The following is a 27229-nucleotide window of genomic DNA, read 5'->3' on the forward strand; positions in this document are numbered from 1 at the left end:
TGCAGCTCCACACACGGACTAGCTCTGAAGGAACCTTATTGTAGAACCCCACGGCCGTGCCGGTGAGGCACTGAGAGTCCGTAGCAGGCCCAGAAACGGCTCTCACTGCGGCGAAGGCTGCTGCCTTTGTGAATTTTGACTCTGTGCTGGAAGATGATCTTAATGCCGGCTCCCCCTCTCTCAGGGGTTTGTACATAAAACTGTGTATCCACATTTACTGAAACCCTCTAAACCATGGGGTGCTGTGATCTGCAGGGTCCAGGGAAACAAGGGTCAAAAGAAAGCCATGTGGCCAGCTTCGTATGCACACACGCTGATGTCCATCTGGGGGAGGTAGAATATGTTGCGCCTGTGTTCCACAGAGATCATGGGTGCCGTGGAGGCTAAATTAGAATTCAGTGTGTATGGCCGGGCCGCGGCTCACTAGACTAATCCTCCGCCTTGCAGCGCAGGCACACCGGGTTCTAGTCCCAGTCGGGGCACCGGATCCTGTCCTGGTTGCCCCTCTTCCAGGCCAGCTCTCTGCTGTGGCCAGGGAGTGCAGTGGAGGATGGCCCAGGTGCTTGGGCCCTGCACCCCATGGGAGACCAGGAGAAGCACCTGGCTCCTGCCTTCAGATCAGCGCGGTGCGCCGGCCACAGCGTGCCGGCCACAGTGGCCATTGGAGGGTGAATCAATGGCAAAAGGAAGACCTTTCTCTCTGTCTCTCTCTCTCACTGTCCACTCTGCCTGTCAAAAAAATAAATAAATAAATAAAAAGAATTCAGTGTGTATTTACTGAACATACTGATGCTACTGTGCTTGCCCTCAGATCAAGATGGTGAACTAAACAAGAGAACAAGAGATGACAGAGCTCATGGCTACCCTTCTGAGAGGGTTCCCATCTTGCTCTCTTTTTCCCCAACATCACACATTGTGGCTTGTTTCAATCACCCAACAGCTATCCAGGAGACATAGTGAAGTGTACTGTTAAGGAACTCACTGTCTAGTTTAGGAGGAAAAAAAAAAGGATCTGCATACATAAAAATGCCGGAGATCAACACAAGATTATATAGAATCAAGTTCTAGAATACGGGTGACAAAGATGTGAGTATGGACTGGACTCGGGCTAGTGCTGGACTTCCACAGAAGAAAGGACCTTGTGAGCTGGCCCTTGAATGTTGTGCAAAAATTGAACTAAGGCACAGGACAGAAAAGTGGGCATGTCAGGGGCCAGCACTGTGGCAGAGCAGGTAAAGCCGCTGCCTGTGGCGCCCACACCCCACATAGACACGAGTCCCTGTTGTTCCACTTCGGATCCAGCCCCCTGCTAATGCCTGGGAGAGCAGAAGAAGATGGCCCAAGTGCTTGGGCCCCTGCACCTGTATGGGACACCCGGAAGAAGCTCCTGGCTCCTGGCTTCGGATCAGCCCAGCTCTGGCCACTGCAGCCCTTTGGGGAATGAACCAGAGGATGGAAGATTTCTCTCTCTGTCTCTGACTCTCCCCCCACCCAACTCTGCCTTTCAAATAAGAAAGTAAATCAGTTTTTTTTTTTAAAGTGGGCGTTTCAGACTGGAAAATGGATGCGCCCCAGCAAAGCATGGAGGCAGGAGGAAAAGACTGGGTGTGTGTTTCTCTTTATTCTTCCTCTCTCTGTCTCTTCTGCTCCCTCACACATTAGAATTCCTTCAACTCCAGCTAGTATGCTGCAAATTTATAGAATAGCCACTTGTGCTTCGTACCATCTGCTCAGGGAATGTTCTGTACCTTCTCGCTCATCTTGGAGGGGAAGGGAGGGGAGGGAAATTTAATGAGGAAAAATAGAAACGTTAAAGAGACCTGTATCCCTTCCCAGCCTGTCCTTCGCTTTCCTCCCTAGATGGCCCAGTCTTTTCCTTCTGCCTCCATGCTTTGCCGGGGCACATCCATTTTCCAGTCTGAAATGCCCACTTTTAAATGTCAGATGGGGCACGGACATCCTTGGTACGGGGAGGGAGGGTGAGAGTGGCGTGTCCAGCCGTGCAGGGGGCAGGCCTGATTGGAGGAGCTGGAGCCCACAGGGTGTATGAACACCCACACAAGGGTGCTTCATGCATGTCTCAGAGCCTGGACATGACGATAGAAGCACACCTTGTGGGTATTGATGTCCATTTTCCATTGCGATCATGAAACATCTGGGCCTAGCTAATTTGTAAAGAAAAGAGGCTTTTTTTTTTTTAAGAAAATGTTTACTTTTTTATTTGAAGTCAGAATTATAGAGAGAAAGGGAGAGAGAAGAGGAGGAACAGAGAGAGGGAGAGAGAAAATCCTCAATCCACTGGTTTACTCCCCAGATGGCGGAAGCCAGGGGCCAGAGGCTTCGTCAGCTTCTTATTCCGGCTTCTGCCTGGCTCTGGTGAGGCCCTCCTGCCTGTATTGCGTCGTGGTGGACGGCATCGTGGTGCAAACAGGTGCAAGAGGAAGCGATCACGTGGTGAGACAGGCTGCCAGAAAGTGGGAAGAGCTGGCCTTGCTCTTTCCATGACAACTCACTCTTTTTTATTTATTTATTTATTTTGACAGGCAGAGTGGACAGTGAGAGAGAGAGACAGAGAGAAAGGTCTTCCTTTACCATTGGTTCACCCTCCAATGGCCGCTGCGGCCGGCGCACCACGCTGATCCGATGGCAGGAGCCAGGTGCTTCTCCTGGTCTCCCATGGGGTGCAGGGCCCAAGCACTTGGGCCATCCTCCACTGCACTCCCTGGCCACAGCAGAGAGCTGGCCTGGAAGAGGGCAACCAGGACAGAATCCTGTGCCCCGACTGGGACTAGAACCCGGTGTGCCAGCGCCGCAAGGTGGAGGATTAGCCTAGTGAGCCGTGGCGCCGGCCAACAACCCACTCTTATGGGAACTGACATCTCATGAGAGCTACATTAATCCCTTCCCGGGGTGCACCCTCCCTTCCCTACTTCCCAATCACCTACTCACCTTCTGCGACACCCCACCTCTTAACACCACAACCATGGGGACCAAGCTTTCAACAGGAGCCTTTGGGAATCACACTAAAACCACATCCTGACCAGAGCATGACGTGGACAGCCTGATGTGGAGTGTCGGAGCCTGGGAGAGCAGAAAGTGTCCATCTGTAAGCAAGGAGGGATCTCATAAATCCATATGTGGAGCTTTCTCCCTGCCCAAGTAAGAAAGAGAAAACGAAAATGAACTTTGTGGTGTTGGATTGGAGTTGGTTGTATTAGGTTTTCAAGACAGACAGGTAAGTGACAGGGGCCGGCGCTGTGGTGTAGTAGGTTAAGCCTCTGCCTGCAGTGCTGGCATCCCATATGGGCACCAGATCGGGTCCTGGCTGCTCCATTTCCAATCCAGCTCATTGCTGATGGCCTGAGAAAGCAGTGGAGGATGGCCCAAGTGCTTGGGCCTCTGCATTCACATGGGAGACCTGGAGGAAGCTCCTGGCTCCTGGCTTCGGATCGGCTCAGCACCAGCCATTGCAGCCATTTGGGTAGTGAACCAGCAGGTGGAAGATCTCCTTCTGTCTCTCCTTCTGTCTGTCTTTCAAATGAACAAACAATTTCAAACAGAGAGAGAGAGAGAGAGAGGTATGACGGAGAAGCCAGTAGATAGGTAGAAATAGCAAGAAGAATGTGTGCACGCTGCGGCAGACAGACGCAGAGGGGGCCCCCGAGCATTCTCCTTGGGATCCCTGGGTCTCCCTTTCGGTGGTTACAGTAAGAAGCTCCTTCAGTGGCCGGCACCGCGGCTCACTAGGCTAATCCTCCACCTTGCGGCGCTGGCACACCGGGTTCTAGTCCCAGTCGGGGCGCTGGATTCTGTCCCGGTTGCCCCTCTTCCAAGCCAGCTCTCTGCTGTGGCCCGGGAGTGCAATGGAGGATGGCCCAAGTGCTTGGGCCCTGCACCCTATGGGAGACCAGGAGAAGCACCTGGCTCCTGCCATCGGATCAGCACGGTGCACTGGCCGCAGCACACCGGCCGCTGTGGCCATTGGAGGGTGAACCAATGGCAAAGGAAAACCTTTCTCTCTCTCTCTCTCTCTCTCACTGTCCACTCTGCTTGTAAAAAAAAAAAAAAAAAAAAAAAAAAAAAAAAAAAAAAAAAAAAAAGAAGCTCCTTCAGTGACCCACACTTTCTGGTATTCGTGCCCCATGTCAGTGCCACCCCTTAACATGGGCAGAGCCTATGACTAGTTCTAACCAAGAACTGGAATGCCACAGGTAATGGGAAGTCCTTCCTGTAACTAAGCCGCGTGTGTCCACCTGGCTGGAGAGCTGCTCTGTGCAGAGCTGTGTGCTCTGTGCAGGTGACGAGGAACCGAGCACGGCGTTGGGAACCGGAGGCCCTCGGTTCTTACGTCACCGGGGGCCCGGGAGGACCTGAATTCAGCCACCAGCGCGTGCGCTTGAAAGAACAGCCTTCCCCGCCTGAACTGTGAGATGAGACCCCAGGCCCAGCAGACTCTGTGCAGCCCCCTAGAACTCCTGACTCACAGCAAGTGTGGAGTCGGCGGGGGGGTGTTGTTTTAAGCTGCCAGGTTTGGGGTACTCAGTGCCTAATACACGCCCGACATACATGTGCCTAGACATACTCCTTAGCTGTCACTGGGAAAACCTAGCAACGCTCCAATAGCACTAGGAATACCAAGTGCCCAGACTATGGCTTTAAGCGCCAGTTATAACTAAAAGGAAGGTGGAGAGTACCAGCGAGGAAGGAAGTGCTCAAGGAACAACGGGGACTCGTGAAAAGGACGTAGAAGCCAGCAAGGAGGAACTCCTACTGGCCTAATCAGGGACCACTTGAGCATCAAAAGAGTGGTCATAGGGGCTGGCGCTGCAGCACAGCAGGTTAACACCTGACTTGCAGTGCAACATCCCATATGGGCGCCGGTTCGAGACCTGGCTGCTCCACTTCCCATCCAGCTCTCTGCTATGGCTAGGAAAGCAGTGGATGATGGCCCAAGCCCTTGGGCCCCTGCACCCATGTGGGAGACCAGAGGAAGCTCCTGACTCCTGGCTTTGGATCAGCTCAGCTCTGGCCATTGCGGTCATTTGGGGAGTGAACCAGCGGAATGGTAGACCTCTCTCTCTCTCTCTGCCTCTCCTTCTCTCTCTGTGTAACTCTGACTTTCAAATAAATAAAATAATTCTTAAAAAAAAAAAAAAAAGAGTGGTCATAGTCATTGTTTACCACCTTTTGATTAAAGTAGGAAATGACAAGGCCACAGAGCTACAGATAGAAGAGCTATAAATAAATTAGTAAATTTAGAGCCGGCGCCGTGGCTCAATAGGCTAATCCTCCACCTTGCGGCGCCGGCACACCGGGTTCTAGTCCCGGTCGGGGCGCCGGATTCTGTCCCGGTTGCCCCTCTTCCAGGCCAGCTCTCTGCTATGGCCAGGGAGTGCAGTGGAGGATGGCCCAGGTGCTTGGGCCCTGCACCCCATGGGAGACCAGGAAAAGCACCTGGATCCTGGCTCCTGCCATCGGATCAGCGCGGTGCGCCGGCTGCAGCGGCGGCCATTGGAGGGTGAACCAACGGCAAAGGAAGACCTTTCTCTCTCTGTCTCTCTCTCTCACTGTCCACTCTGCCTGTCAAAAATAAAAAATAAAAATAAATAAATAAAAAAAATATTTAAAAAAAAAATAAATTAGTAAATTTAAAGTTTGATGAGGGATATTTAGATTATTTCAAAGTACATCTTCACAAATTACTTATTAACTGCAAAGAGGAAAAGGGGAACTTTATAGTGTAGAAGTCTAACAGGTACCACCTTTATTATTATTTTTTTTTGACAGGCAGAGTGGACAGTGAGAGAGAGAGAGACAGAGAGAAAGGTCTTCCTTTGCCGTTGGTTCACCCTCCAATGGCCGCTGCGGCCAGCGCACTGCAGCCGGCGCACCACGCTGATCCGAAGCCAGGAGCCAGGTGCTTCTCCTGGTTTCCCATGGGGTGCAGGGCCCAAGGACTTGGGCCATCCTCCACTGCACTCCCTGGCCACAGTAGAGAGCTGGCCTGGAAGAGGGGCAACCGGGATAGAATCCGGCACCCCGACCGGGACTAGAACTCAGTGTGCTGGCGCCGCTAGGCAGAGAATTAGCCTATTGAGCCGCGGGGCGGCCTATTATTATTATTTTTTTTAAGATTTATTTATTTGAAAGGCAGAGTCATGGAGAGGGAGGGAGAGACAGGTCTTCCATCCGCTGGTTCACTCTTCAGATGGCTGCAACTGCCAGGGCTGGGCGAGGCTGAAGCCAGGAACCAGGATCCAGGAACTTCTTCCAGGTCTCCCATGTGGGTGGCAGAGGCCCAAGCATTTGGGCCATCCTCCACTGCTCTTCCAAGGCCATTAGCAGGGAGCTGGATCAGAAGTGGGGCAGCTAGGACTCACACGATTGCCGATATGGGATGATGGTGTGGCAGGCAGTGGCTGCAGTGGCTCTGCCACAACACTGGCTCTGATACCACCTTTATTGAGTGATCAAAGTTAACATTATCAGGGGCTGGCATTGTGGCACTGTGATGCTGGGTTTCCATACGGGTGTGCTGGTTTGAGTCCCCGCTACTCTGCTTCCAGTTCAGTTTCCTGTTAATGCACCTGGGAAGGCAGTGGGAGATGGTACAGGCACTTGGGTCCCTGCACCCACACTGGAGACCCACATGGAATTCTCAGCTCATGGCTTCAGCCTGGCCCAGACTTGGCTGTTGTGGGCATCTGGGGAGTAAGCCAGCAGGTGAAAGATCTGTCTCTTTCTTTCTCCTTCTCTCTGTTGCTCTGCTTTTCAAATGAATAAATACATCTCTCTCTCTTTTTTAAGTTAATATCTTCTGTAATAGGAAACATTGAAACTGGCAGATAGCATTCATGGGAGGCCATTGGTTTAGACTCATTTGCACTGGGGCCAACAGATCAAACCCAAATACAGTCATTCAGGCTTAAGTTCCACGCCACCAAAGGGGAAGTCAGCTGTGCGTCTGACCTTCTGAGAAATCGGGAGAATGAGGGGTAACTGCCAGATTCCCAAACAGCCCAGTTTCAGCCAATGGGATAATGAAGTCCCCTTTGCTTTAATCCCGACAAAAAAAGGGACCTGATGTCAACCAGTGGGTTATTTTTCTACCGTTCTGTTTCCCTGTGCCCATGTTACAAGAAATATAACTTTGAAGTGACGCATCTGGCTTTTGTTGGTTCTTCAGCTCTTGCCTCTCTGCAACACCAACCTCCTCTGCTCAGCTCACAGGAGCGCTCCTTCTGTTGGATGGCATGAAGTGTTGCCCAATTCCAGAATCAAAAATAAAGCTCGCTAGGATCGTGAAACCACATTTGTTTTAATTTTATCTCTCAGCGAAAGCACATGGCACCTGAGAGGAGGTGCTGAAGACAACAGGGACATTTCTATGAAACTCCAGCCCGAGAGGCCGAAGCTGAATCCGGTCCACACATACTCACATTGAGGGAGGGCTCCTCTAAACAATAACTGACCTGTAGCTTTCAGAAGTGTCAGGGTCACAAACGTCAAAGAGAGGCTCTTTGAGGCTGTAGCTACGTGACAGCTCACTGCATGCACGACTCTGAATCGGATGTTGTGGCTGCCAACTGTTGTTGGGACAACTGGTCACACTGAATAGGCTGAAAAGATTAGCTGGTAGCAGTGGGCCAAGGTTCCTGTCCTGATCTTCACTTTGGTCGCGTAGGAGAATGCCTTTGTAGGAATTACACAAAGATGATGGAGTGTTATATCAGCAGTGTATTTGCAAATGGCTCAGCTAAAAAGAAAGTTATTTGAGCTGTATTTCCAACTTTCCTCTAACTATGGGATTGTTTCAAACAAAAACAAGAAGAAATGTTCATTCAGCAATTCTCAAAGTATGGCCTCACAGCACTCCCTGGAAACTTGGAAAAGTAAGATCTGGGCCCCACCCCAGATCCACCCTTCAGGTTAAAGTTTGAAAGGTTCTGTTTTAGCCTATTAATTCCAACTTTGACATTTAAAAGCCATTACTTTATCTTTTTAATTAAATGTTTGTTTGAGAAGCAGAGAGAGACAGAGAGGGAGAGAAAAGTCTCCATTCCATTAGGCCATTCCCCAAATGCCTGCAACAGTAAGAGTTGGGCCAGGCTGAAGCCAGGAGCCAGGAACACAACCCAACTCTCACATGTGGGTGGCAGGGAGCCAACTACTTGAGCTGTCACCGTTGCCTCCCATGTTGTGCAATAGCAGGAAGCTGGAGTCAGGAGTCAGAGCTGGGTATCAGACCCAAGCTCTCCAATATAGGCCGTGGGCATCTTATCTCTCAGGCCAAATGCCTACCCCGGAAAAGCCATTTCCTAGCCTAGTGTGATTCCCACTATCCAACATAAATAAGATTGGTCTTTTAGAATTCCTACTCCTATTTCCATTGAGAATCCATTATAAAGCCAACAGGGTTGATATTAAGTAAAGCAAGTCAAAGAACACATTTCAGAACCATTTTGGAAGAAAGGAAGGAACTGCTATTTATTGAAAGCACGCCATATGCCAGGCTCCATGTTAGTTTCTTTCTCATACAAAGAAAATTAATAGATTTTCAGGATGGCCTCTAGAAATTTAGAAAATTCAGTTGATCAGAACTCTCTACCTCAATTCATTAAATAGTCCAGCATTTTAGAAATTCAATCACCAGGGGCCAGCCAGGGCCAGCGCTGTATGCAGTGGGTTCAGCCTCCACCTGTGACAGCAGTCGTCTACTGGAGCAGTCGCTTGATTCCTGGCTGATTCACTTTCTGATGCAGCTTCTTGGGAGTGGAATTGGGAAGGCAGTGGGAGATGGCCCAAGTGTGTGGGCCCTGCCACCCATGTGGGAGACCTGGATGGATTTCCTGGTTCCTGGCTCCTAGCTGCTGGTTTCACCCCGGGCTAGACCTGGCTTCTGGGGCCATTTGGGAGAATGAACCAAGGGACAGAAGACCTCTCTGTCTGGGAGTCTCTCCCTCTCCTTCTGCCACTCTGCCTTTTGAAAAAGTAAGTAGGTAAATAAATAAGTAAATAAATAAATAAGAAATCCATCTACCATTCATTTGACAAACATCTATTGATTGCCTACCATGTGCTACAAAAAAGTAAAGCATTGAGAATGATCCTGAAGTAAATTCACATGTGTGGTATTTGTTGACTGTGACAAAACCTTCATTGTGCCTGAAATATTTTCCTAAATAAGGGCTTCATTGGGGTATAATACACATGACACAGAATGTATCCATGTGGTCTTTTGTGACTGGCGTCCTTCACTGAGCGTAATATTTTAAAGTTTATCCATGTTGTAGCATTTTTCAGATCTCATTCCTTTATATTGCCCAATAATGTCCCACCATTTGATTTATCCATTCATATACTGATAACTTTTAGATTGTTTCCACTTTTTGACGATTATGAAAAATGCTGCTATGAATAGTTTTGTGCAGGCATGTGCTTTATTTGAGTTGTGTGTGTGTGTGTATGAATAGAATTATCGGGAGGGTCATGTGATAACTTTTTAAACTCTTTTTAAAAATAGTCATTTATTGAGCCGGCGCCGTGGCTCAATAGGCTAATCCTCCACCTTGCGGCGCCGGCACACCGGGTTCTAGTCCCGGTTGGGGCGCCGGATTCTGTCCCGGTTGCCCCTCTTCCAGGCCAGCTCTCTGCTATGGCCAGGGAGTGCAGTGGAGGATGGCCCAGGTGCTTGGGCCCTGCACCTCATGGGAGACCAGGAAAAGCACCTGGCTCCTGGCTCCTGCCAGGATCAGCGCGGTGCGCCGGCTGCAGCGGCGGCCATTGGAGGGTGAACCAGCGGCAAAAGGAAGACCTTTCTCTCTCTCTGTCTCTCTCTCTCACTGTCCACTCTGCCTGTCAAAAAAAAAAAAAATAGTCATTTATTTATTTATTTGATAGGCAGAGTGACACACACAGAGAGAGAGGGAGAAACAGAGAGAGAAATTCTTTCATCTGATGGCTCACTCCCCAAATGCCCACGATGACCTGGGCTGGTACAAGCCAATAGCAGGAGGCCAGAACTCTGTCCAGGTCTCCCATGTGGATGACAGGGGCCCAAGTACTTGGGCCATCTTCCACTGCTTTTTCTAGGTGCATTAGCAGGGATCTGGATCAGAAGCAGAGCATCTGGGACTAGAACTGCTGCTCCTATATGGGGTGTTGGTGTCACAAGCAGTAGCTTAACCCACTGCACCACAATGCCAGCCCATCTCCCTTTAAACTTCTAAGGAACTGTCATTCTGCCTTCCACCAGCAGGTGTATGTGCACCAGTGTATGAGGGTTCTGATCACTAAGCAGCCTCACTAACAACTGTTGTAGCATAAAGGTTCCTCCAACACCTGTGGAAAAAAATACGTGCTATAAAGCAACCACGCATGGATTACAATTTTTTTTTTTTTTTTGACAGGCAGAGTAGACAGTGAGAGAGAGAGACAGAGAGAAAGGTCTTCCTTCCATTGGTTCAGCCCCCAATGGCCGCTGCGACCGGCACACTGCGCTGATCCGAAGCCAGGAGCCAGGTGCTTCTCCTGGTCTCCCATGCGGTTGCAGGGCCCAAGGACTTGGGCCATCCTCCACTGCACTCCCGGGCCACAGCAGAGAGCTGGACTGGAAGAGGAGCAACCAGGACAGAATCCGGCGCCCCGACCGGGACTAGAACCCGGGATGCCGGCACCTCAGGAAGAGGATTAGCCTAGTGAGCTGTGGCACCGGCCTCAAATTTTTTTTTACACCAAAATCAGCTTATCTTTCCATTCCATTTCCAGAAACTTTTAAAGTACCTTTGGATGTAATCTTTGCACCCTAATGAAATTGAAAAACTTCATTCTCTGAAGGAAAACTACTGGGTGAGATAGCAAGACCTGGGAGAAAGCATTATGAAACAAGCTTGTGGGTTTCATCAAGAAGTGTATAAGGAGGCGTGGATAGAGGGAAGGCACTATCACAGGAAATGGGGTCTTTTAAGGCACTTTTTTTTTTTTTTTTTGGTTTTGGTTTGTTTTGTTTGCAGCCGTGTTATGTAAATGGGGCCTCTGTGACTCAGACTTCCCTGGCAAGCCGGGAAGTATGTCGAGATCTCTGTCTCATTCTACAGGCAGGGCCGCGTGACTACGAACTCTGGAGTTCCAGTTCACTCGCAGTGGGCAGAGACAAGTAATGACGGCGCTCGGCTCCTTGGTGACTCAGGCACGGGGAAGACAGGTCCAGGACAACTGTACTTGGTCTGAATATCTGACTGTGAGTTCAGACTCTGCCTTGAGGCCACTAACTTGTGACCCATGGATCAGTTCAGCAGGGTCTTGTTTGGCCTGTGCAGTGTTTCGAACATTTTGATTTGCATTCCTCATGATCTCTGGTCTGTTGCTCTTTTAACACCTGGCCTGGTTCATGCTTTTACTTCATCTGTCTGGCTCTTGAAGGTATCTCTGAATTTGCAAGTCCTGCTCTGGGCTGATGCCTTAATCATATGGTTAAAGGTGGGACATTATTAAAGAGATTATCACTGCCATCATCAAAAGGCATAGTCATGTGTTTATATTGCATCATCAAGAAGTAGTTATTAAGCCCTGTCATTGTGCAACATGGTTTACAGAGAACAATAAATAGACGCGACCTTGTGCCTAGGAGAATCTCACAGACTAAGATAAGCCACACTGACCTAGACAGACCTTCCTGGGCTCAACACAGACTAGAAAGGGATGTGCAAGCATAGACCATAAAAATAAGAACTGGGGGCCACCGCCACGGTTCAATAGGCTAATCCTCCACCTAGCGGCGCCGGCACACTGGGTTCTAGTCCCGGTTGGGGCGCCGGATTCTGTCCCGGTTGCCCCTCTTCCAGGCCAGCTCTCTGCTGTGGCCAGGGAGTGCAGTGGAGGATGGCCCAAGTCAAGTGCCTGGGTCCTGCACCCCATGGGGGACCAGGAGAAACATCTGGCTCCTGCCTTCGGATCAGCGTGGTGCGCCGGCCGCAACGCACCGGCCGCGGCGGCCATTGTGGGGTAAACCAACGGCAAAAGGAAGACCTTTCTCTCTGTCTCTCTCTCTCACTGTCCACTCTGCCTGTCAAAAAAAAAAAAAAAAAAAAAAAAAAAAAAAAACTGGGAAGGAGGTTACTACAAGCACGGCAGCATAGCCAAACCTGGGGACTTGGGCTGCTCCTTACACGTGCATTTGAAAAAGCCAGTTTCTTTATGAAAGCCCCTCTTCCCAGATTAAATCTCTCAAAAATGCTAAAGTATTGGCTAATCTGACTTGCAAGACCTGTGGCATTCCAACAACACTCTCCAGTCATGACAGCATGCTTTTTTTTTTTTTTTTTTAATTCCTTCCAGAGAGTTCCCTTAAGGCAAATGTGTTCCCTGCAATGACCAGCCGTGGGATTAGGAATGTGATTGGGAGTAGAGCCCACGCCATGCAACCATAGATGCACCTGGTGCCCTGAGCAGGTCCCACCACCCACGGGTGCACCTATCTGAGGCCTGCTGGGACTGTCGGTTGCCATCGGCTTGTAGCTGCACGCCCTTCCAGAGAGCAGCGTAGCCTGAGTGGCGAATCCTCGCCCAGAGATGTCCAGGTGTTGTGCCACTAGGGAGAGATCTGATCTGCAGCTTATGAGTAATGCAATAATCCTTCAACGAGGTCCTGGAAATATGGAATTCAAAGATTGAATTTTTTTTATCTAAAATAAACCTAACCCATGTGTAGCTTTTTCCTAATATGCATTTCCACGAATATTTTTGAAGACCCTTTGTATGCATGGATTGCAAATTTTTTGCTTCAAGATAACCCATCTTGAAATCCTATAATCTCCAAGTTTTTTTTGTTTTTGTTTTTGTTTTTCTTTAAAGATCTATTTTGTTCATTTGAATGGCAGAGTGACAGAGAAAGAGGGAGAGACAGAGAGAAAGCTATCTTGTACCTGCTGGGTCACTCCCCAAATAGCTGCAATGGCCAGGGCTGGTCCAGGCTGGAGCTAGGAGCCTGGAACTCTATGCAGATCTCCCACAGATGTGACAGGGACCCAAGCACTTGGGCCATCTTCCACTGCTTTCCCAGGCCCATCAGCAGGGAGCTGGATCGGAAGCCGAGCAACCAGGACCTGAACTGGTGCTCGGATATGGGGTGCTGGTGTGACAGGCCGAGGCTTAACCCCCTGCACCTCAACTCCAGCCCCTGCCCGAGCTGTGCGAGCACCCTCGTACATGTTATAAGTGCCCTGGATTTTTCCCAAAGGTGGGACAATGGTGTGGTTCAGATGCGCTGGGGCTGAAGCCAGGTGTGGGAGTCCCTGTGCTCGCCTGGCCTCTTCTGCTTTGTCCCACTTCTCCGCTTCTCCCACAGGCTGAACCTGAGAGCGCAAGATCACTTGTCCTGGAAACTCCTTCGGGGGCTCCACTCCTAGGAAACCTCGTCTAGGACACCTACCCCAGCCACTGAAGGGTTCCTTGTGGGGTCCGAATTTTGGATCATTGCTGAAGCACAACACGCAGGACAGGAGGCATGCTGTGTTAGCACATTAAGGGTCCTGTGCCGCGACAGCCACAGTGGCCTTCAGCAGTGTCCTAAACTCTGGTTTTACGGCAGTCCTACTCCTGCCCGCGGGAAGAGCCATTTCAGCTCCCACCCTGATCATAAAGTTACTTTTCCATCAGACCAAAGTGCTGAGATAGCCTCTTTCTTTACTGAAATGTGGACAGAACCCAGAGACAGGGGCCAGAGCTATGCTGTAGCGAGTAAAGGCGCCGCCTGCAGTGCCGGCAGCCCATGTGGGCGCCAGTTCAAGTCCCAGCTGCTCCACTTCTGATCCACAGCTCTCTGCTGTGGCCTGGGAAAGCAGTAGAAGACAGCCCAAGTGCTTGGGCCCCTGCACCCAAATGGGAGACTGGGAAGAAGCTCCTGGCTCCTGGCTTCGGATCAGCTCAGCTCTGGCCATTGCAGCCATTTGGGTAGTGACCCAGCGGATGAAAGACTTTCTCTGTCTCTCCCTCTCTCTGTAACTCTACCTCTCAAATAAATAAATAATCTTTTTAAAAAATCATGAAGAAAGGGAAGGAAGGAGCCTAGATTTGCCTTCTTGGGTCCCAGTTTACAGGACACACAGAGTTCTGTATTTTACAGGAAAGTACCATCACATAGCAAGTCTTGCGATTTTGATGAGGACACGTGGTGACTATGGCACTCTGGCTTCTACAATGCGGGATATATTTAATCTTCATGACAACTTGGTGCAATCTTTTTCCCTGAACCTAAAATATCTGAGGTATTGGGCTGGGCATCTGGCCTAGTAATTAAGATCCTGCATCCCATAATTGCATGCCAGGGTTCACATCCCTGCTCCGCTCCAGATTCCACCTTCCTGCTAAGGCACGCCCTGGAAGGCTGCAGATGATGGCCCAGTAGTTGGAGCCCTGCCACCCACATGAGAGACCTGGATGGAGTTCCTGGATTTGGGCCCAGCCCTGGCCATTGCAGGGATCTGAGGAGTGAACCAGTACATGGAAGCTCACTTTGTCTGTGTGTTGGTCTGTTAGTCCACATCCCTCTGCCTTTCAAATTGAAAAAAAAAAAAAAAGAAGGAAAAAGAAAAATCTGAGGGGTGTGTGTGTGTGTGTGTGTGTGTGAGAATTCATTTCCTAGGATGGCTGTAATTAATTACCACAGGAGCTGGCCTTGTGGTACAGTAGGTTAAGCTGCTACCTGCAATGCCAGCAACCCGTATGAGTGATGGTTAGAGACTTGGCTGCTCAGCTTCTGATCCAGCTCCCTGCTAATGCACCTGGGAAAGCAGCGGAGGATGGCCCAAGTGCTTGGCCCCTGCCATCCACGTGGGAGACCGGGGTGGAGTTCCAGGCTCCTGGCTTCAACCTGACCCAGTCCCGAGTCATTACAGCTGTTTAGGGGGAGAAACAGCAGATAGAAGAGATCTCTGTCTCCCCCCCCCCATCTCATTCTCTATAACTCTGCTTTTTAAATAATTTTTAAAATCTCTTTAAAAAACATCAAATAACCACAAAACTTGATGGCTTAAAAAATCGATGTGTCTGCACAGTTGGGGAGTTCAAAAGTCTGACATCCAGGCGTCCCAAGGCTACGCTCCCTCCAGCTCCAGAGAGGAGAATCCATTCTCCAGGTTCCAGTGGCTGCTGCACTCCTCGGCTGTGGCTGCCTGGCTCTAGGCTCCCTCCACCTGGCCTTCCCCTGTGTGTGTCTTTGCTCTTCTGTCTCAGGTCCTCCTCTGCCTGTCTCTCCTAAGGATGCCTGCCACTTGATTTAGGGCCCCAGAGCATAATCCAGGATCACCATGTTTTGAGAGTCTCAACTTAATCCTATTTGCAAAGACCCCTTTGACTCAAATAAGGCCACATTCACAGTTTCCAGGGGTTTGATGTGGACAGCTTTTGGGAGTCTGCTTTTGGGTCTACCACAGTGTGCACAGCCCTATGAAGACAAGGCAGGACTGTATGATTTGAGACATCTGACCAGCACAGCACTGTGCACTTAACGCTCACATTGAACACCTGCAGCCTTGACTCTCGGAAGCAACCCAGGAGTTTCTAGCCATAATTTTCTGGGCAGTGATTGCAATGCATGTATATTGAGGTTAGTGTACCTCGTGGGAACGTGACCTTGGTTACTAAGTAGCTGAGCCAACCATTCAACAGCCACATGTCAGTGTGGTTCTGTTGCTCGCCAGTTTTGTAAACTGCTTTCATTGCATTTGGTGAATTTTAGGGGCTGGCCTAATGTTCTATCTGGAGATTTGGAGTTCAAGGATTTAGAAGGGTCTGGGCCTCTTTAAGAATGTCAAAAGGCTCACACCGCGGCTCACTAAGCTAATCCCCCGCCTGCGGTGCTGGCACAGCAGGTTCTAGTCCCGGTCGGGGCACCAGATTCTGTCCTGGTTGCTCCTCTTCCAGTCCAGCTCTCTGCTGTGGCCCGGGAAGGCAGTGGAGGATGGCCTAAGTGCTTGGGCCCTGCACCCGCATGGGAGACCAGGAGGAAGCGCCTGGCTCCTGGCTTCATATCAGCGCGGTGCGCCAGCCGCAGCGCACTGGCCACGGTGGCCTTTGTAGGGTGAACCAACGGAAGGAGGACCTTTCTCTCTGTCTCTCTCTCTCTCTGTCTAACTCTGCCTGCAATAATAATAATAATAATAATAATAATGTCAAAAATAAAAACTTTTGAAATCCATGCATAAGAGGGGTCTTCCAAAAGTTCACAGAAATGGGAATTATGAAACAGTTGTGTATGACTTTCAAAAAACTTTTTGCACAAAAATAGACTTACTTTTAATTCCATTTTCCCATGAAAACTTTGGAGTATCTTTGTTTTTATGTATGAACAATGGCATGAGGGATGTAGGAGAGACAGTGGTATTAGGACACAAGGCCAGTAATTCCACGGCAAACATTGCCACTCTTTAAAGAACTGATGCTTATTTCTAGGTTAAATATTTATAGAATAAACTAATTGCAGCTGAAGCAGAAAAATACTAAAGTCCTTGAAGCAGTTTTACTATTTATGCTGCTTTTTAAGATACAGATGTTCTGGGGCCGGCGCTGTAGAATAGTGGGTAAAGCCACCGCCTGCAGTGCTGGCATCCCATATGGGTGCTGGTTCAAGTCCCTCCTCTCCACTTCCATTCCAGCTCTCTGCTGTGGCCTGGGAAAGCAGTCCTTGGGCCCCTGTACCCACGTGGGAAGACCCAGAGGAAGCTCCTGGCTCCTGGCTTCGGATTGGCTCAGCTCTGGTTGTTGCAGCCATTTGGGGAGTGAATCAGCAGATGGAAGACCTCCCTGCCTCTCCTTCTCTCCCTGTGTAACTGACTTTCAAATTAATAAATAAATCTTTAAAAAAAAGATACAGATGTTCTGACATCTTTGAAAGACTACAGTTTTGGGAAGTCTCACATGCTGCTTGCACATTTTTCCTTGCATATCTTTGAAGGCACTTAAGGAAACAAACAAAACTGTTTTCAAAAATGAATTACCGGGCCGGCGCCGTGGCTCACTTGGTTAATCTTCTGCCTTGCAGTGCCGGCATCTCATATGGGCGCCGGGTTCTAGTCCCGGTTACTCCTCTTCCAGTCCAACTCTCTGCTGTGGCCCGGGAGGGCAGTGGAGGATGACCCAGGTTCTTGGGCCCCTGCACCTGCATGGGAGACTGGGAGGAAGCACCTGGCTCCTGGCTTTGGATCGGCGCAGTGCGCCGGCCGTGTCGGCCATTTTGGGGGTGAACCAACGAAAGGAAGATCTTTCTCTGTCTCTCTCTCTCTCTCTCACTGTCTATAACTCTACCTGTCAAAAAAAAAAAAAAAAAAAAACTAAAAAGAAAATGAATTACTGAACATCCAATGATATGTGACCACGATGAAAAGAGGATTGGTAAAACCAATTGCTTTACTAAGTTACTTATTTTTAATAGTTGCATGTTTATATTGTGAACTGGGACTTCAGCCTTATTTGAGGACCACGATGAGACAAAAGTATTTGGACTGAAGGTGTCTCGGGCAAGTGCCAGTCCATGCCCTCTTCCTGCTTGTCTTGTGCCATACTTAGACAAAATGACATCAAGGACTTTCTGCTTATAGCCAGGCAGCAAAAGGATGCCAAACCTGTTGAGATCCAGAGAAACAGGAACAGGAGCCTGCCTTATGGCACAGTGGGTTAAGCCACCACTGGTGATGCCAGCATCCCTTGTTGGAGGCCTGGTGCATGTCTCAGCTCCTCTGCTCCTGATCCAGCTCCCTGCTAATGGTCCTGGGAAGGCAGTGGAAGGTGGTCCAAGTTCTTGGACTGCTGCCACACAAGTGAGGGACCCAGATGGAGTTCCAGACTCCTAGTCTCATCCAGTGTGGCCATTTGGGGAATGGAGCCTTAATTCTACCAGTGGATAGAAGATCTCTCTCTTTCTCCCCGTCTCACCCTCTTTCTCTCTTGCTCTGCCTTTCAAATAAGTAAGTAAATAAATCTTCGGCAAGAAAATGAAAAAAACAAAGACAGTATGAAGTTTAAAGCTCAAAACAGCTGACACCTCTTTATACCTTGATCATCAGAGATGAAGAGGAGGCAGCGCTCCTGAAGCCGCCCATGCCCCCAGGTTGGGCAGTGAAGGAGCTGAAGTGAACCAAACACAGTGATCTGAACAGTATTTAAAAATTTGAAGTTTCTATGTATCATCTACCTACCTACCTGGCAGATGGACAGACACAGGGAGAGTACCTGGCGGTTACAGAGGGGTTTTCCTATCAGCTGATTCACTCCCCAAGTGCCAGAAACAGCCAGTGCTCTGGGCCAAGCCAAAGCCAGGAGCCAGGAACTCAAGCCAGGTGTCCCATGTGGGTAGCAGGGACCCAAGTACTGAGCCATCGGCACTTCCTCCTGGTGTGCACGTGAGCAGGAAGCTGGGACCCCAAGCAGAGGCAGGACTTGAACCCAGGCACTCTGATGTAGGATGCGGGCGTCCCAACCACTGCACCACACACCAGCCCCCTGTATTTAAGCTTTTAAACTTAACAAATATATATTTGTATCAATTATTGTCATGCTGTAACCTAGATACAACAAATGTAAATGGAAGAATTTATTTATAACAATAAATTAGGCTGGAGAGTTGGTTTTTGTGGGATTTTAGAAAACTACTCGTGGTGCTTTTGGTCTCTAGTATAGTACTTTTCCTACTATTCAATGAAAGATGGGTTGTGGGAGTGACTTTCTTGAGGGCAAGAACTTTTTTTAAAAGTTTATTTATTTATTTATTTGAGAAGTAGATTTGCAGAGAGAGGAAGAAACAGAGAGAAAGGTCTTCCATCTGCTGATTCATCCCCAAATGGCCACAGTGGCCAGAGCTGGGCTGATCCAAAGCCAGGAGCCAGGAACTTCTTCTGGATCTCCCAGGCAGGTGCAAGGACCTAAGCTCTTGGGCCATCTCCCACTGGTTTCCAAGGCCACAGCAGAGAGCTGAATCAGAAACGGAGCACGCCGGTGCCGCGGCTCACTAGGCTAATCCTCCGCCTTGCGGCGCCAGCACACAGGGTTCTAGTCCCGGTCGGGGTGCCCGATTCTGTCCCGGCTGCCCCTCTTCCAGGCCAGCTCTCTGCTGTGGCCAGGGAGTGCAGTGGAGGATGGCCCAAGTCCTGGGAGACCAGGAGAAGCACCTGGCTCCTGCCATCGGATCAGCGCGGTGCGCTGGCCGCAGCACGCCAGCTGCAGCTGCCGTTGGAGGGTGAACCAACAGCAAAGGAAGACCTTTCTCTCTGCCTCTCTCTCTCTCACTGTCCATTCTGCCTGTCCAAAAAAAAAAAAAAAAAAAAAAAAAGGAGCAGCCAGGACTCAAACCAGTGTCCATATGGGATATATGGGATGCCAACGCTGCAGGCAGATGCTTAACCTACTATGCCATAGTGCAGGGCAGGGGTAGGGGGGCATTGTTTCTTTGTTAAAATGTTCCCACATGCTGCCTAGCCCCACCTTGCATTGTCACTCAACAGAGGGTGCATGGAATGTAGCAGGCACTTTGACCCTCAGTGGGTAGACAAAGTATTGCCCTCTGTAATATCTGGCACTCTGAGGAGCCATTTTTCATTGTCTAATAGGTCATTTTCTCCTCTTTTATTTTTCTCATGCTATTTTTGTCTTTTACTTTCCTTTTTTCTCTCCTCCCTCCCAGCTAGGCCTTTGGTTGCCTGTAAGATACAGCATCCACAGAACCCACCGGCATTTCTTGGGCTTGCAGGTAGCACTCCAAGGGGCTCAGAGAAATTCACAGTCACAGCCATTTGTTTATTCTCCATGGCTACCTTCATCCACAGTGGCAAAGTTGAGTAGTGGCTGTAGGCCCTCCTTGGCCCTCAGAGTCTACACTATTTACCCTCTGATTCCTTACAGAAATCTTTGCCCAGTTGGTGTGTATGTGGCACGCACAGTCCCACGGCTGCACCCACGTTACCAAGAGCGGTCGCGGCCCTGTGACAGGCGCTGTCTTCTGGTATTCACGTGCTGGCATGAGTCCCCTCCCCCTGAGTGCCAGCAGGACGTGGTGACTCGAATCTGACCGACAGATCACGGCAAAGTCATGGCATGTCACATGCGTGGACGGGTTACAAGAGATGGTGACTTCTGACCTGGTGCTGTTGCCTGCCCAGCTCGCACGCGTGGGTGAAACAGGCTGCCACGCTGGAGAGCACCACGCGGCCGGGCTCCGAGGGCCACTTCCGGTGAGCAGCCAGCAAGACACTGAGACTCCTACCGCAGTAGTGCCCGAGGACCTGACTCCTGCCTGCGACCACGGCCGAGAGCCTGGAGCAGCTGCTGCCCACGCAAGTCCTGAGATGCCTGCACACCCTGAAGCAGAGGGGCCAGCAACTGTGCCAGACTCCTGCCTGCCTCACAGAAACTTCGGGGGAAAATAAAGGCTATTTTTAGCTGCTGCCGTTGGGGAACGATTTGTTGTGCAACAATAGGTAATAAACACAGAGCCTGAATCCATAATACTTTGTCATGATATTTTCCAGTTCCTACAAGGACGTTGACATGGTGGTTGCCTGAACCAGGCTGGCCAGCATCTGAACCTCTTTCTGGGTGTGGAAAAATCTCCTCCTGTGGGCACTAGCAGCCCCCTTCCCCACGAGGGCCATGTGTATGAAACTTTTTTTGTGTCATGCCATGCACAAACAATGAAGATGTGGAAGGCACAGTATGACTGCAGGAGGCTGCTCACTGCTGGAAGAGACCAGCGCAGGGGGCTCCAGGAACCCTTAGCTAAAGGTATCAGCACCTTAGCTTCTCCATAACCCAACCATTGGATCAGCAGGAGTTTCTGGTTGCAGGTGGCCCCTGCCATGGGCATGAAATGTTGGCTTGTTCGTACTTGAAACTGGAATGTATGGTGTGAAAATTGGGGGGTCAGAGAGATGAAGGTGCAGATGACAAAGGTGGCATTTGCTGGTGATTTCTGTGATCAGTGGCTGGGGCCCAGGCCGGTCCGTGAGTGCTGGCTGCTCTCCTTTGGTCTTTCTCTGTTTTCAGGTAGGGTTGTCCAACCCTCTGGTCAGTTCTGAGAACCCTGCAATATTTATGCATTCAGTTCCTTCTCTACTTAAGAGAACCAGGGCTGGTTTGCTACCTGGGACTCAGCAGGTACAGACACACTTGCAGAGCAGTATTATAGCAATGCCTGATGGTAAGTAAGAACAGCGGTTCAAGAAGAGAATGGAGAAGTCCATGGGTCATGGATTCGTATATTTACATCTCTGTGTACAATTATATCTTCACGATAAAAATTTAAATTATGCACCATAAATGTCTATTATAGAAAAATGTTATGATTTTCCTTCATGTATTTTTGGTAATGATTTGGGTAGTGCTATAATTGTTGCATAGCCTTATTTCATTTAGCACATCATAACAATTTTTCCTTGTCTTTAAAATCGTATTTTTAAAGATTTATTTATCTGGGGCTGGTGCCGTGGCGTGGTGGGTAAAGCGGTTGCCTGCAGTGCCAGCATCCAGTATGGGCCCTGGTTTGGATCCTGGCTGCTCCATTTCCAATCCATCTCTCTGCTATGGCTTAGGAGAGCAGTAGAGGATGGGCCAAGTCCTTGGGCCTCTGCACCCATGTGGGAGACCCAGAAGAGGTTCCTGGCTCTCGGCTTCAGTTTGGCCCAGTTCTGGCCATTGGGGCTATTTGGGGAGTGAACCAGTGGATGGAGGACCCCTCTCTCTCCACAATGGCCAGGGCTAGACAGGCTGAAGCTAGGAGCCTGGAACTCCATCCGGGTCTCACACATGGGTGTGGATGGCAGGGGCCCAAGCACTTGTGCCATCTTTTGCTGGTTTCCCAAATGCGTTAGCAGGCAGCTGGCTTGGAAGCAGAGCAGCCTGGACCCGTATGGGATGCTGGCATCACAGGCAGGGGCTGTCTCCAGCACTGAGTAGGTCAAGAGCAAGGGGGTGTCTTTTTCCAATTGGATGGCCTTCTTTGGGGGGGGCGCATTTCACTGCCCAGAGGGCTTCCTTATTTACAATATTCACAGGGGGTGGGCATTGGGCACAGCAGGTTAAGGTACTACTTAGGATGTGCACATTCCATTGAGTGTCTGAAATTGGACTGAAATGCCTGTGTTCATGGCCCACCTCCATTGTGCTGTACATCCTGGGAGGCAGCCTGGGGTCACTGACACTGACCTGGGAGGCCTGAACTGAGATTTTGGCTCCCGGTTTCCAGCCTTGCCCAGCCCCAGCTGTTGTGTGCATTTGGGGAGTGCAGCAGGGGATGGGAATTATTTTTCTCTTTCTGCTTTTCATAACACACACACACACACACACACACACACAAGCAAGAGCTGGGCCTAGCAGTTAAGACACCGGCATCAGTTTCAGTTCCATGTGACCCCTGACATCATCTTCCTGCTTATTGATACCCCAGGAGGCAGCTGGTTATGGGTCTAAGGGTTGGGTCCCTGTCCCCATTCTGATAGACCCCGACTGAGGTCCAGGCTACAAGCTGCAGTATCCCTGCCCTACCCCAAGCTATTGTCTGCTTGTCCGAGGCTCTCTCTTCTCAAATAAATCAAACCAAAGAAAAATTCACACAAATGTGCTACATGTGCTACTGTAGTCCTGATTCTATTGAGCAGGGTATAGGATAATTTCTTCAACTAGTCGCTTCGCTTTGGGCATTTAATCTGCTTCCATATTTCACTTACCATTAATACTTTTCTTAGTGAAGATTCTCAGACCAGAATCACTTCCACAGTTAGATTTTGTTGTTTTTACTTTTAACGCCTACTTTTTCATTTATTAGAGAGAGAGGGAAAGTGGGAAGGAGGGAGGGAGGGAGAGAGAGAGAGAGAGAGAGAGAGAGAGAGAGAATCTTCTATCTGTTGGTTCACTCCCCAAATGCCTGCAACAGCCAGGGCTGGGCCAGGCTTAAGCCAGACACTGCCTCCAGGTCTCCCACATGGGAGGCAGGGACCCAAGGACTTCTGCCATCACCTGCTGCCTCCCACGGTGCACATTAGCAGGAAGCTGGACTGGAAGGGGAAGCAGGACTTGAACTAGAGACTGATGTAGGATTTAGACATGCCACCTGTGGCTTCTTAACCAGACGTGCCACAGTGCACAGTGAACTTGGTTTATAGTTCTGAATAGACAAGCCAAAAGGCATGAACTGTTCTCTGTCTCTTTATAAATATCACCAAATAGGTGGCTTTCCGAAATAATGTTATCACTGTTCTCGACCTCCTTTGGTATGACAAAGAGCCGCTTCCACAACATCCTTCAAATCATGAATTCCTTGAGTTTGGCTGTTTGAAGAATAACCAGTTGCTCCTATAGAAAGCTCCCAGTATAATGTCAGACAATTCTATGCCTCAAAGATTCCTAAAATATGGAAAGTTCTAGATGGTTTCTGAGTGAGCTGCTATAAAAAATGTATCTTCATAACTACCAGTAAAACCTTGATGACTATTTCAAGAGCTTGGAGCCCATTTATTCCACCATGGCTATCCTACATTTAAATAGAGCTTGGCTTACATTGGACTCATTGTTACTGTAATAGAAATCAGTTAAAGAACAATTTAAATACAATTCCTTCAATAACTAAGTGCAGCAGCTTGAAAAATTCATCAAACGCTAATTTTTTTTTTTTTTAAGATTTATTTATTTGAAAGGCAGAAAGAGGGCGCGAGAGAGGTCTTTCATCTGCTGGTTCACTCCCTACAAGGCCTCAATGGCAGAAGCCAGGAGCTTCATCCAGGTCTCCCACGCGGATGGCATTGCACAGGACTTGGGCCATCCTCCGCTGCTTTCCCAGGGGCATTAGCAGGGTGCTGGCTAGGAAGCGGAGCACCTAGGACACAAACTGGCACCCATATGGGATGTCACCATTGCAGGCAGTGGCTTAGCTCCCTGAGTCACAATGCCAGGCTCGAGATTATTATTTTTTAAAGAAAAATGGGGTGGGACCGGTGCAGTGGCACAGCTGGTTAAAGCCCTGGCCTGAAGCGCTGGCATCTCATATGGGCGCCAGTTCGAGATCCGGCTGCTCCTCTTCCGATCCAGCTCTCTGCTGTGGCCTGGGAAAGCAGTAGAAGACGGCCCAAGTGCTTGGGCCCCTGCACCTGTGTGGGAGACCTGGAGAAGCCAGAGCTTCTGGCTCCTGGCTTCGGATCGGTGCAGCTCTGGCTGTTGCGGCCAATTGGGGAGTGAACCAGCGGATGGAAAACCTCTCTCTCTATAACTCTGCCTCTCTAATAAATAAATCTTAAAAAAGGATGTGTATACATCCGGTCTTTGTAAACATAAAGCCCACTTCTGCTAGCTAGGAGAGGGTAAGCCGAACACACGGAGGTAGTGACAACGCAACAGTAACACGGGTCGGGTCTGGCAGGTCGTGCGAATCAGCTGCTCGGACCAAGCGCTCTGCTGACCTCCGTAAACATTCCCTGGTTTTGAAACAGGGCGTACTTCTCTCCTAACCTAACAAAGCGAGCTGTTAGCGGGATGCACGAGTCTGTAAAACGTCTGACTGGTTCTAGAAGCCCTTCCTAAAGACTTAACATCCTAGCCCGGTGTTCCTACAGTTCTCGTCGCCGCTCCGTTAGCATTTCCGAAACAGCACCCAGTACTACTGTGAAGTCCACTTGGGGTGCTCGTCCAATTCCTCTCTCAAGCGGGACACTCGGCTTTCGGCAATGGTTTCCACCGCCCAGGTGATCCACGTCAAGGCCGTCTGAGCGCCGCGAAGCGTGGACAGCGGGCTGTGCCTCCGCGACCACGCCGCCCCCAGGGCTCGGAGCTCCGCACGACCGGCCCCGGGGCTCCCCGAGCGCTCCGGGGGCGCCCGCAGGCCGGGCTCGCGGCGGCCCCAGCGGGGCTCGATTGCTCTCGCCTGGGCGCAACGCCTCACGGCGGCCCGGAGGAGCCCCGCGGCGCGGAGGTGGGGCGACGACAACAAAAAGCAGCCCGGGGGGCGGAGACTGGCCGGCGGCGGCCGTGAGGCGGGGGCGGCAGGCCCGACGCGAGCGTCCCCGCAGGTCCCCGCGGCGTCGGGAGCCCCGCGCCCGCGCCGGCGAGCGGGCGCGGCCCAGGGGCCTTCGCCGCACGCAGCCGGGACCCCGCGGCCCGCCCCCCGCGCCTCCGGCCCGCCCCCTCGCCTGGCGCCGCCCGCGCGCAGCGTCTCGCGCCGGCCCGCCGGGAAACAGCCGCGAGAGCTTGCGGTGCGGCGGCCGCCAGCGCGCCCGCGACCGCCCGCGTCCGCCCGCGTCGGCCCCCCGCGCGCCTGGGGTGCTCCGGCCAACGTTCTCTCGGGGCCTGCCCGGGCCCGCCGCCCACTCCCGCGGCCCCCCAACCGCCGCGCTCTCCCCGGGCGCGCGCGGCCCCTCCGCCTGCTTCCGGGGCGGGCGGACTCGGCGCCTGGTGCCGGCGGCCGCAGCGACAGCGCCCCCGGCCAGCGGAGGAGGAAGGAGAGAAGAGGTGGAGGTGGCCGCAGGCTGAGTCGCGGCCGGGATGTCCGGGCAGCCGCCGCCGCCGCCGCCGCCGCCGCAGCCGCCACAACAACAGCAGCAGCTGCCGCCGCCGCCGCCTGCGGCCGTGGCCCCGGTCTCCGGAGTCGTCCTGCCCGCGCCCCCGGCCGTCGGCGCCGGCTCCTCTCCGGCAGGCTCGCCCGGCGGCGGCAGCAGCGGCGGCGGCGGCTTGGGGGCCGCGGCAGCCGCGCTGCTCCTCCACCCGCCGCCGCCGCCGCCGCCGCCGCCCCCGGCCACCGCGGCCCCGCCGCCGCCGCCGCCGCCCCCCGCCGCCGCCGCCGCCGCCGCCGCCTCGGCAGCCGCCCCCGCCAGCGCGCCCCCGGCGCCCCCGGGCCTCTCGGCGGGGCCCGGCCCGGCCCCGGGCCTGGCGGCGGGCAGCAGCGCCGCGGCCCCCTTCCCGCACGGAGACTCGGCCCTGAACGAGCAGGAGAAGGAGCTGCAGCGGCGGCTGAAGCGCCTTTACCCGGCGGTGGACGAGCAGGAGACGCCGCTGCCGCGGTCCTGGAGCCCGAAGGACAAGTTCAGCTACATCGGCCTCTCGCAGAACAACCTGCGGGTGCACTACAAAGGTACTGGGCGTGTGTCCTGCGGTGGGGGAGCGGGGGCGCTGACCCGACGTGTCCGGCCGCCGCCCGCGACGCTCGCGACCCGGGCCCTGGGCGGTGACCCGGCGCAGGGGTCGCGGGGCCGCGGCCGGGGGACAGGGGGAGCGCGCTGCCCCGGGGCGGGGGAGCCGGGATGACAGGACGGCGCGGCGAGGTCGGTCCTGGGCTCGGGCTGGGTTACATTGTTCTCCAGGTGGTGGCTCGGGCGTGCTTTTTTCTTCCGGAGAGGAGGAGAGGCAGGCCTTGGGGGAGGAGTAGGCGGTGGAGGGTTTGGGCCCGCAGTGAGGCCAGGGACTGTCTGCGGGGGGACAAAAGGACGAGGGGCCCAGGTTTGCCAGCCCCGTCTCCCGCTGAAAGCCGGTGGGAGGCTGCGCTTGCTAGGGGAGCAGAAACCTGTCACTCCTGCTCCGAGATGCCCTGTGTTTCCGGGTTGGTGTTGCGTGAAGTCTTGCGGAAAAGCGAGCGGTTTAAAACCAGTGTCATTCAGTAGCTTAAAGGAAAGTGGATTATATTTTACACCTGCAGTGGAAAAAAAAAAAAAAGCAACCAACCTTAGCCTGGTGGTGCCCCCCCCCCCCCATCTTCTCCTAGGGCGTGCAACAAAGCTTTAAGCAAATCAGTTGCCTATGAAATTAGAAATTGCCATGGGAATTTTTGAAATGTAGCCCAGGTTGTCAGTAGCATGCATCGAAGTTTGCTTGTGTGGAATGAAAAGATCCATCTCGCGTAGCAGGCGGTCTGGAAACAGATGCAGTGTTTTAGGCCCCAAACCCGAGGCCGGAGCTTTGGCGTCCAGAGCAGCCTCATTTTGATTGGCTACAAAGGGAGGGTCTTACCCAGCGCCCAGTGCGTGGCCTCTCCGCAGAGGTATAAACAACTTTGTGGCTGAATTCTCAAAAGTATACAGGCACGAAATTGGTGGAGAACCTTGATACATGAGTTACTGTTTATTCGGAAGGGACAGTGGCAGCAGAAACCGAGCAGAGGGTTTGGCCGCGGGGAGCCAGGCGCAGGAACAGGCCTCCTTGGCATTCCTTTGTATCCAGAGCAGGGCTTTCCGTTCCTAACGCGATGCTCCTGGAGGCTGGACGTTTG

General features: G+C 51.7%; 1 protein-coding gene across 1 annotated transcript in view; it reads left to right on the top strand.

Annotated features, from left to right (window-relative positions):
• The first annotated feature begins 25191 nt into the window (after nt 1-25191).
• The window catches only part of RANBP9 (RAN binding protein 9), a 94392-nt gene continuing 92354 nt past the window's right edge, over nt 25192-27229 (top strand). The window contains exon 1 of the mRNA XM_051855085.2: nt 25192-26098. Within this exon, the coding sequence (XP_051711045.2) occupies nt 25513-26098 (586 nt within the window). The 5' untranslated portion in view covers nt 25192-25512. The remainder of the gene's footprint in view (nt 26099-27229) is intronic.

The sequence above is a fragment of the Oryctolagus cuniculus genome, chromosome 5 (genome assembly GCF_964237555.1).
Source record: "Oryctolagus cuniculus chromosome 5, mOryCun1.1, whole genome shotgun sequence".
Taxonomy (NCBI): domain Eukaryota; kingdom Metazoa; phylum Chordata; class Mammalia; order Lagomorpha; family Leporidae; genus Oryctolagus; species Oryctolagus cuniculus.